This window comes from Magallana gigas, chromosome 8, assembly GCF_963853765.1.
Source record: "Magallana gigas chromosome 8, xbMagGiga1.1, whole genome shotgun sequence".
NCBI classification, from domain to species: domain Eukaryota; kingdom Metazoa; phylum Mollusca; class Bivalvia; order Ostreida; family Ostreidae; genus Magallana; species Magallana gigas.
Window position 1 is genome coordinate 13,951,116 of NC_088860.1, and position 10,942 is coordinate 13,962,057.

The following is a 10,942-nucleotide window of genomic DNA, read 5'->3' on the forward strand; positions in this document are numbered from 1 at the left end:
CCCTAAATCCCAGTTTAATCAAAAATCAAAGTACTGCATGTACTCGTGGGAGTTTTAACGTTCGGAAGTGGTAGTGAGTTTCGAATAAAAATGAATTTTTTTTTTTATATAAAATGATCAATCATATTTTAAGCTCGTGTGGACCAAGCATCCATGTATATAAACTTTTCAATTCTTGAAAAAAAATAGAATTGACTGAGAAGTGTATATGTTATTTCGTTTTTTCTTTAGGGTGATTACACCATGACACCTTCGGGTTTTCCCCTTTGTTCATGCATCAATCGTCTAAATATAAATAAAACTTGTTTTAAAAGTTACAGATTTTTCCCTTGCTTAATTATTGGAGAAATATTTGTAAATAAAGCAAATTAATGAAGTGTTGAACTATTTCACAATGGATCGGACAATACTTACCAAGCATGGGACAGCTAAACAGTAGAGATTAAAAATAACAACATTTTCTGGTTTTAATGCCAAAAATACAAAGGTTCGGAACAATAAATTTATTCAATTGCTAATCCTCAAATTTACAGATAGGAATTTAGACTAGTGTTTCTGTTTAAAGGAATATTTATCATGAGGGGTTCTTTATCGTGCCAGCTACTACAAGAACTTTGGACTTAAAAGGCTGTGTCTGTAAAACTCGAATTTTAAGTGGTCTGAAGAAAATGTTTGTATCAATTTTTAAAAAAATATTTATTTTACTTCACATTTAAAGTATATCACAAGGAATGGGCACATAATCTCCTTATTATTAGAAGAAATCATGCATTGAAAACTGTCCGACGAATGGTTAATTTGTGTCCGATCCATGGTGAAATGAACATATGGGGCAAAAATGACCTTGACAGTAATTGTTCATATTTCTTGTTTTATTCAAATTTTGTTTCAAAACTTACTTCTTACTAATTATTTTAAGCAGAGAGTGCATTTTCACTAATTCACAATCAAATGCACAGCATTCAAATAATGCATTAGTGTAAACTCTTCATAACTAAATTTTCAATGATGGCGTATTTGACGTCATTTTACGATGCCCATATTGCTATTTCTTTGACAATGTGACTGTCAAATTCTTAATAATGATAAAGTTCATTAGTTCTTATTCAGGAATATATATACGAAGCAACACGTATATTTATATGTATATTTATAACCAAATTTGTTCGATCCAAGGCATGTGTCTGACTCCAATGCATGGTTAACTCACCTTATAGTAAATATGGTCTAAAAAAGGGTTTTCACAGGTCTTCTATGACCTTGAACTATGGCCTAGGAACTAAGTACAAGGTCATAATAATCTATAGTCATATCAGATGAACAAAGTGATCACTATATGCTGCCTGTAGTATGGATCCAAATAAATTAATTAAATTCATCCTTAAATCATAAATTACAAATAATCTTACATATGAAGCTGACATTTTACAAACACCTAAAAGTAACTAAAGGTACTGCGAGCAAGTTCACGATACCCCCCGCTAAGAAAACAAGAGGCCCATGGGCCACATCGCTCACCTGAGGAACAATAGGTATGATAAAATCAGCTTGATGGAGTCATAATACAAACAATCTGGACAATGTACAATAATACATGTAGATCCTGTATAAATAAAATCCACTTTTCCCCCTGGATATTCTTATGTTTATAATCATTAGTCCCTTTTCTAACAGGATGATTTTATAGTCATATCACATGTTGAGTATTGCAGTTCTCAAAAAGATCCTTAACAATTGTTTATATATGGGATATAAAGCTACATCAAACTCGGAACCTTCTTGTGAGGCCGAAGAATTGTCCTGGAGCCAAAGTCTTAACAATTATAAAGAATCATCTGGCTGATTAGTTTCTGAGAAGAAGATTTTTAAAGATTTACTCTATATATTCCTATGTAAAACTTCGACCCCCTATTGTTGCCCCACCCTACCCCCAGGGGTCACGATTTTCACAACTTTAAATCTACACTTCTTGAGTATGCTTCCACACAAGTTTCAGCTTTACTGGCTGATTAGTTTCTAAGAAGAAGATTTTTAAAGATTTACTCTATATATTCCTATGTAAAATTTCGAGCCTCCATTGTGGCCCCACCCTACCCCCAGGGGTCACGATTTTCACAACTTTGAATCTACACTACCTGAAGATGCTTCCACACAAGTTTCAGCTTTCCTGGTTGATTAGTTTCTGAGAAGAAGATTTTTAAAGATTTACTCTATATATTCCTATGTAAAACTTCGACCCCCTATTGTTGCCCTACCCTACCCCCAGGGGTCACGATTTTCACAACTTTAAATCTACACTTCTTGAGGATGCTTCCACACAAGTTTCAGCTTTACTGGCTGATTAGTTTCTGAGAAGAAGATTTTTAAAGATTTACTGTATATATTCCTATGTAAAACTTCGACCCCCCATTGTGGCCCCACCCAACCCCCAGGGGTCATGATTTCCACAACTTTGAATCTACACTACCTGAGGATGCTTCCACACAAGTTTCAGCTTTGCTGGCTGATTAGTTTCTGAGAGGAAGATTTTTAAAGATTTACTCAATATATTCCTATGTAAAACTTCGACCCCGTATTGTGGCCCCACCCTACCCCTGGGGGTCATGAATTTTTACAGCTTTTAAATCTACACTACCTGAGGATGCTTCCACACAAGTTTCAGCTTTCCTGGCTGATCAGTTTCTGAGAAGAAGATTTTTAAAGATTTACTCTATTTATTCCTATGTAAAACTTCGACCCCCCCATTGTGGCCCCACCCTACCCCCGGGGGTCATGAATTTCACAACTTTGAATCTACACTACCTGAGGATGCTTCCACACAAGTTTCAGCTTTCCTGGCTTTCTGGTTCTTGAGAAGAAGATTTTTGAAAATTTCGAGAAATTTTTCTTTAATTCTAATTATCTCCCCTTGAAAACAGGTGTGGCCCTTAATTTTCACAACTTTGAATCCCCTTTGCCTAAGGATGATTTGTGCCAAGTTTGGTTGAAATTGGCCCAATAGTTCTTGAGAAGATGTTGAAAATGTGAAAAGTTTACGGACAGACGGACGGACAACAGACAAAATGTGATCAGAATAGCTCACTTGAGCTTTCAGCTCAGGTGAGCTAAAAACCATAACTCAAGTATTTTTCCAATATAGAAAATGATGGATGCGATCTATTTAACCGTCAATTTTCTATCAGTGACAGATGCTCTATTTTTTTTTTAAATTGTTAATAATGCTAATATGAGTACAAAAGCCAATTTATATTCTTTAAATTCCATATTATTTCAATTAACTGTTAATGCATTAAGACATTTGTATCCTTCTGATAAACAAACATGACTGGAATCAAACGATAATCCACATGTCCAATTCCAACTTTTCGGGCCTTTCCAACAAGCTCAGAAAAAAGCTTGCCAGAAAGGCCTGAGAAATTGCCATTGCCACATGTCAAGCAGCCGGCATTAAATGTTTTGAATTTTTGGTATACTAAATCAAATTTTTTTCTGAAATTTTTTTTCCAAAAAAAGATAAAATACATCGGGGGTGCCATTTTTAGAGGGGCATGCGGGGATAAGAATCTAACAATTACCCGGTAATTCTATTTCGCCTGACACACAGATGCTTTGTGTAAAATTTAACATTCTAATCATTCCCATTAATACACGACATGACACAGACAGGAATTAAGCATTTTTAAACAATGACTTTGAACTTGCCTAATTGACCTAGGTCAAGGTCATGACACACCTTCAGGTCATAAGCAATCTTCACGGGAATAAGAACTTCCAAAGTTTTTTCATAAGAAAAATATGGACCGGACACAAATTTTGCACATTTTCTGCTAGTGACCTTGAACTTGTCCAAATGACCTTGGGTCAAGGTCATGACATATCCCCAGGTCATAAAGAATTTTTGTCTGAAGTATGAACTTCTAATGTTTCTCCATAAGAATGATATGTACCTTACACAAATTTTGCACTTTTTCTGCCAGTGATCTCGACCTTGGCCAAGTGACCTTGGGTAAAAATCATGATCTTCCCCAGGTCATAAGAAATCTTTGTGTGAAGTAAGAACTTCCAATGTTTCTCCATAAGAAAGATATGGACACAAATTCTGCACTTTCCCTACCAGTGACCTTGCCAGAATGACTGTATTAAGGTCATTACACATCCCAAGGTCATAAGCAATTTTTGAGTGAAATAAAAACTTCCAATGTTTTTCCATAAGAAAAGTATGGACCATGCACAAATTTTGGAGACAGACGGACGGACAGACAATGCAATTCCTATATACCCCCCCCCCCCCCCCCCCCAAAAAAATCCAACTTCATTCGCATTTCATTTTAGGTGTTGTTGTTGAATTTCTTATAATTACGGTATATTTTTTTTTTGGAAATAAAATTATCTTATCTTTGCAGGGGGTATACTAAAATAAGATTTAACAGTATAAATATTTCAACCTTCAGTGCCTCCTCATTTGGTAAAAAATATTAAAATACTTGTACGTGAATACTGTTAAGAATGATTAGGAATAAAAAAGCCATCAAGTTCTGTAACAATTAAATCTTTAATCAACAAGCATTTGAACATCCAGTGTTTTAATCTGTATACAACAGAGAGGAGTAAAATTACAATAAATCAAATATCAGTACATGTATAATGTGTATAACTATTATTACCTGTAATACAACTATAAAATGTTTTAAATTCATTCTTTGAAGGTATATGTATGGGTATATGATATATCTGTGCTAGAATTTGTGATATTAACTGAAGTGTAGATACTTGTTAGGTATCATATCATCAAGTATGAACTCTGATGAAGACCTACATTTACTGCTTTAAAAAAAATTCCTTTTCTAATGAATAAGCGTTAATTTCCTTTTACCATAATTTTTATCTGATTCAATGAATATCCTTTTGATCATACTGAGCATTCTAATTTGTTGTCTCCATCGTTGTTGATAATCCAAAAATAGAATTGTGTGACTGATTTATGTAAAGTTTTAAGAAAAGTATTTGTATAATTTTTCCTGAATCAGAAATAAATACAGGTCCCGAAACACAATAAGAGGATTTTAATAATGAATATTTAGCGAGAAACCTGTTAACCTTTGCATTTTGAAATTTTGATTTATTTCTTTTGAATTTTGGTACACCATGTTAATATTTTACATGTAAATGCTTGTAAAAATCACATTAAAATAAGTTCTAAATAACATGAATAATAAACAATCTGGCCATACAATTCTGGTTAATAATAAAATGATCATTTAATTTATCAGTCTCATCTCATGTAGCTATATTTACTATATTTCTACATTTGACTGGTTTTTGCTACTCTAAGTTGGAGCAGTGTAAAGGTCAAGATGGCTAAAAATTTAAGAAATTAATTATTGATGATTGACGTTTAAACTGTTCTAATTGTTCAGATGTAAAGTGCTTTGAATGTAATTTCAGTATAATGAAATATCATTGACTGTGCAATTTATATGTTGCATCAATCAAGATCAACCATTTTTGTAAGACAGGAGTAATTTCTCTTTGAGATTCCAAATGTTTACCGGTAATCATTTCATTAGTTTCACAAATATACAACTTTACCAAATAATTACTCTTTTTACTCTTACTCTAATTACTAAGTTGGTTATAAAAATATGTCCTCCTTGTTTAAATTTAAAATGATGATAGGTAAAAACTTAAACATTTCTAATGAATTAAAAAAAAAAAAATCCTATTAATACATGTATGTTTGACATATGATGAGGTGCTTAATGAACACATTTCGGCAACAGTTTCTATATAACAAGTTGTTTAATATTATTTTTGACAATGGTTTTATTCCTGATGAATGGCTTGTAGGTATTGTGAAACCCATATATAAAAACAAAGGCGACCCAACACATCCTGAGAACTATAGACCGATTACATTATTAAGTTGCCTAGGAAAACTTTTTACTTGTATATTAAGCAATAGATTAGAGATATATGCATCAGAGATTGACGTTATCAGCGAAAGCCAGGCAGGTTTTAGAAAAAACTATTCAACTCTAGACCATATAATAACACTACAGTTTTTATCCCATACTCTTATGTCCATGAAGAAAAAACTTTTTTGTGCTTTTGTTGATTTTAAACAGGCATTCGACACTGTCTGGAGAAATGGTCTTTGGAGTAAGTTAATCAAAAATGGGATAAATGGGAAATGTTTTAATTATATCAAAAACATGTACATGGAAGTTAAGTCAAAAATTAGTATGAATGGCTTATCTTCCGAATTTTTCAGCTGTAATGTTGAAGTACGCCAAGGTGAAAATTTGTCGCCATTTTTATTTTCGTTATATATTAATGACTTAGAAAAATTCATGATTGATAAAAATATAATTGGGTTACATAGTGTTACCAAACCTTTAGAGGATGAACTGTTTATGTATTTTAAACTATGTATTCTTTTTTATGCTGACGACACTGTAATTCTTGCTGAAACGCCTGATGATTTACAAAATGCTCTGAACGAGTTTCATTTATACTGTGAGCAATGGAAGTTAACGGTTAATATAAATAAGACAAAAATATTGGTATTTTCTAAAGGTCCAATGATAAAAAGGGAATTTTACTTTAGAAATGAAATAATTGAAAATGTGAAAGAGTTTAAATACCTTGGAATTGTTTTTTCACGTTCAGGGTCTTTCAGAAAAGCAAAAACACATCTCTGTGAACAGGCACAGAAGGCTATGTATGGGGTCATTAGGAAAATAAGGCAATTTAATTTACCTGTCGAGTGTCAGTTAGACCTTTTCGATAAAGTAGTAATGCCGGTATTATTATACGGATGTGAAGTATGGGGCTTTGAAAATATAGAAACTATAGAACGTATTCATTTGAAATTTTTGAAACATATACTGAATTTAAAAAGCTGTACCCCATCATACATGGTTTATGGAGAAACCGGAAGGTTTCCGTTATCTGTTAATATATATACTAGAATGGTTTCATACTGGGCAAAATTGTTCACCGGGCCAGAAAATAAAATTGTTCATATACTTTACAAATACTTATTGAATCAATATAATAATGACTTTTCTAAAAACCCATGGATTGATTGTATACATTCTATTTTTAATAAGTGTGGTTTTTCAAACATTTGGAATGAACAATGTACTGTAAATGTTAATTGGATTACAAATGCTGTCAAGCAAAGGCTTAAAGACCAGTTTGTGCAGAAATGGTCGGCTGATATTGCAAATTCTTCAAAAGGTCATATATATAGAACTTTCAAATTTATTTTTGGATATGAAAAATATTTAAGTATTCTGCCATCAAAACTTCGAAAAATTCTTGTTAAATTCCGTACGTCGAATCACCGACTTCCTGTAGAAACTGGTAGATGGTTAGGCATTCCTCTTAATGAAAGATGTTGCACATTATGTAATAAAAATCAAATAGCCGATGAAATGCACTTTATATTAGAATGTAATGCTCTTTCATGTATTAGACAAAAATACTTGGAACCTAGATTTTGTGTAAGACCAAACACTTTTAAATTTTGTGAATTATTGTCTACTTTAAAACTTAAAAAACTCAACAAACTCTGTTTATTTATAAATGAAATTTTTGAATCAGTCTGTCCTCCTTGAACATTTGTACTTTTTTCTCATATTTTTTTTTTCTCTCTAATTTGTACTGTACATGTACCTCTGACTCTATACATACATTTGTAAATATTTATATATATATATGTGTACCTCATGTACCGTCATGTTGACGGTTTGAGTGAAAATAAATTGAATTGAATTGACATCAAAAGAGCACATCTCCAGTGATAATAATGGGTAATTATCCTTAATCAGACTATACACAGCTTAATTTCAGAATTTAAACTAGCCTTAATCAGACTATACACAGCTTAATTTCAGAATTTAAACTAAGTGAAAATAACAATTATTTTAAGTGTTTTGCCAAAATTTCAGGCACTTGTTCTTCTTTATAGTTGTAGACAAAGAATTTTTCCCCAACAGCTCCCGAAATCATTGCTGATATTTCTGCAAAAGAAAATTCTTTCGATACCACATGTTTCAGACAAAATTGTTCATTTTCTCCATATATCAATGCCAATTGTTTCAAAATAATTTTGAAAATTTAACTTCAATAAATCAGTTGTAAACAAGTAAAATTTTCCTGCAACCCAAAGGATTCATTGAGAACAGTTCTGAAGTTTAAATGACCAGAGTTTTTTCAAAGAGTCCTAAAAATCTTACTTTTTCCTGAATCTGGACGAAACAGACAAATGATAACTTTGCCGAGAGCAACCGCTCTTCCAATTTCGTACCCCACACCTAAAGAAGGCTGTGTTACTTCAGCAACGAGAACTACAAGGAATAGAAACCAAGTTTCAAGTGCATGTATAGTCATTTTCTTTTGTTCATTTTTCCTCAAAATACATGCATCTAATACTCTGCCTATTTACCAGTATTGCGATTAAAATTCTTGATCACCAATGATACAAGAACTTATAGCCAGGTAAAATCATCACTCATTTTATTCATTATAATAGCTGTATTAACAACATGGAAAATTTTGATATCACAATAACTGTGATAACTGCACAATAAAATTCATGATGCTGTTGAAATGCAGTACAATATTTTGCAACTCAAAACACAATCATATTGGCTGGTACATGTAACATATCCTTAATTTAAGGTTGCTCACTACATCAACATTTAAACTTTTTACGGTACAGTCTCAAAATAGCAATTATATTGTTTTGTGAATTTGTATCAATCAATTTGATTGAATACCAAGATAACTCAGTAGTCTAAGTGTTAGGTTTGTAAACCACAGATCTTGAGTTCAAATCTGCTTAAGGCTACTGAATTAAATTTTAGAAAATCATATTTATGATTTGATTTCTATATTTTTTTGCTTTATACTTGTATCATTCTTCATAATTAAGTCATTTTCTTTCAAAATTAAGCTGTTTTCAGTAAACTTTTCAGTCGATTTGAGAATCTATTTTAAGGTAAAGTGAGCTACCTTAAATCTTGTAAGCATGGAGTTAATTTCTATGTGTAAAAACCTTACCATCACTCTGATTCAGCCAATCCATATCCCTGTCATGTATCTGTACATCAGTCAAACCAATGTTATCCTCATCTACAATGTTTTGAGAGATATGTTACAGTAAATCAAAGTGAATTCATATGAAAAGAACAGTATTAAATCTGGATGCTTGTATTCAATTTTTGAAAGAAAAGGCAATCTGGATAAAATTCATCAAAATAAAATTGTAGAGAAACCAGCAATTTTAACCAACTTTCTTTTTGTTCCATTGAAATTAATAGTTATAACTTAAATAAAATGACATTTTAATTGTGTTTTACCCAACAATTCATATGCTCAGATACCACAAGCATTTGGTTCTGCATTAAAGTGTACACTAATAGAATAATAATAAGCTTTATCCTAGAAACAAGAGGTCATGTCCGATATGCCAATTAATTTCAAACTTGACCAAATATCATTCATAGATTCAGTATCTCGTTTGGCTTTAACTCTTTTTATTTAGATCTTGTCATAACTTACAACAGGTCCGTGAAATTGATAATTCATAAATAAAGTACTAACTCATTCTCCGCAGATTATTTGTACATGTATTACCAAGATTTTCTACATTTTCTAATTTTTAGAGGAGGTAAAAATGTTAAAGTGTTAAAAAACTCCCATGATAGGCCAACCGACTAAGGTAGCTTATATAAACATACAGTATGTAACTAAATTTATACACTACCAGTTTCAACTGTTGGGCTGGCGACATGCTCCGTAAGAACTGTGCCGTAAGTCTTTAATTGTTCAACAATACGCAAGTATAAATCTGCATCCTGTCTGCCTCCTCGAATGCTTCCAGCAAAGTAGATTTTGCGATTTTCAGACATGTTTCTTATCTTAAAACTATTACAAAACCTGTGATTTAAAAAAAATGGTATGTCAACTACTCAACTTATTTAAAGGATATATATATATAACAGAGTTTAATCTCAGGCCTCTGATTTCTATTAGAGAGCAGTAAATGTACCAAAAGAGTGATAAATACATATACCCTCTCTTGGGTAAACAGGTCTGGTACAATCACTGAATTTAGCTATAATTTATAAAGCTTGAATTACCTAATTAGCTTTATTAATCTACCTCATGCAGGTAAGTAATGGAACCGGTAATTACATGAATAGCATAAATACCTGGTAAATAAAGTGAATTTTTTAATAGAGAAAGTATATATATCAAACACATTCAACGACTTACTGATAGAAATTCAGAAGCCAGTTGTTTTAATAGAACCAACAAATGATAATAGGTGACGAGGTATATAATTTAATTTATATTTTCTTAAACCTATCCAATTCAGGCCAGAAACTCTTCTTTCATAGTGTCATATTGAAATTTGCATGGTCTACAATATTTTCACAATTCAAATCTATAATGATTGAAATGATAACATCCACATGGGTAAAATGTAAGCAAAACCACGTGCATTTTTAGGTATATTTTGTTGTAAACGCAGATAGATCATCATACGAAGAAGTCATGCAATAATCAATACAATCGATGAATGGAAATGCAAATACCATGTGAATTTCAATCTATCTTTGATCTCCTTTACCTTGTTTAACAGTTCTTCAGTAAGATCAGTGTATTGTTTCAACAAATAATGTTTTCCCGCGGTTTTTTTGTACACCGATCCCGATCAGTTTATAAAGCTAATTAACATGGTATCAATACGTCTCTGCTTTATCTATTTTAAATATATCATTTCGATTACCCAGTAATTCATTTCTTTAAAATCCATCTTTATCATAATTTATTGCCTTTACAGACGCAAAATGTGCATGCTTCCCTACTAATATATTCTCAGTCTACATACAAGGAAAAAACTTTAATTTTTCACAAATTTATTTCG

The 10,942-nt window shown here is 31.9% G+C and overlaps 1 protein-coding gene across 2 annotated transcripts; it reads right to left on the reverse strand.

The window, feature by feature from the left end:
* Positions 1-7,823: 7,823 nt before the first annotated feature.
* On the reverse strand, positions 7,824-10,729 carry LOC105341966 (putative 2'-deoxynucleoside 5'-phosphate N-hydrolase 1). 2 transcript variants are annotated; one of them, XM_011448733.4, is made up of 5 exons: positions 10,646-10,729; positions 9,776-9,948; positions 9,070-9,141; positions 8,244-8,354; positions 7,829-8,027 (listed from the first exon to the last, which is right to left on the reverse strand). In XM_011448733.4, the coding sequence occupies exons 2-5, from the start codon at positions 9,918-9,920 to the stop codon at positions 7,927-7,929; spliced, it is 429 nt and encodes a 142-aa protein (XP_011447035.3). In that variant the 5' UTR covers positions 9,921-9,948; positions 10,646-10,729; the 3' UTR covers positions 7,829-7,926. The 2 variants fall into 2 exon arrangements, with proteins under 2 accessions (XP_065925662.1, XP_011447035.3); XM_066069590.1 differs by lacking the exon at positions 10,646-10,729 and having other exon boundaries at positions 7,824-8,027.
* Between the last annotated feature and the right edge of the window lie 213 nt (positions 10,730-10,942).

Bases quoted from the DNA above. Each gene is read 5' to 3' on its own strand.
- LOC105341966 (XM_066069590.1), bottom strand. From the start codon at position 9,920: ATGTCTGAAAATCGCAAAATCTACTTTGCTGGAAGCATTCGAGGAGGC. The intron at 9,142-9,775 runs GTAGTGTATAAA...AAAACATTGTAG, and splicing joins CAGCCCAACAGTTGAAACTG to ATGAGGATAACATTGGTTTG. The intron at 8,028-8,243 runs GTAAGATTTTTA...TTTCTTTTGCAG, and splicing joins TCGTCCAGATTCAGGAAAAA to AAATATCAGCAATGATTTCG.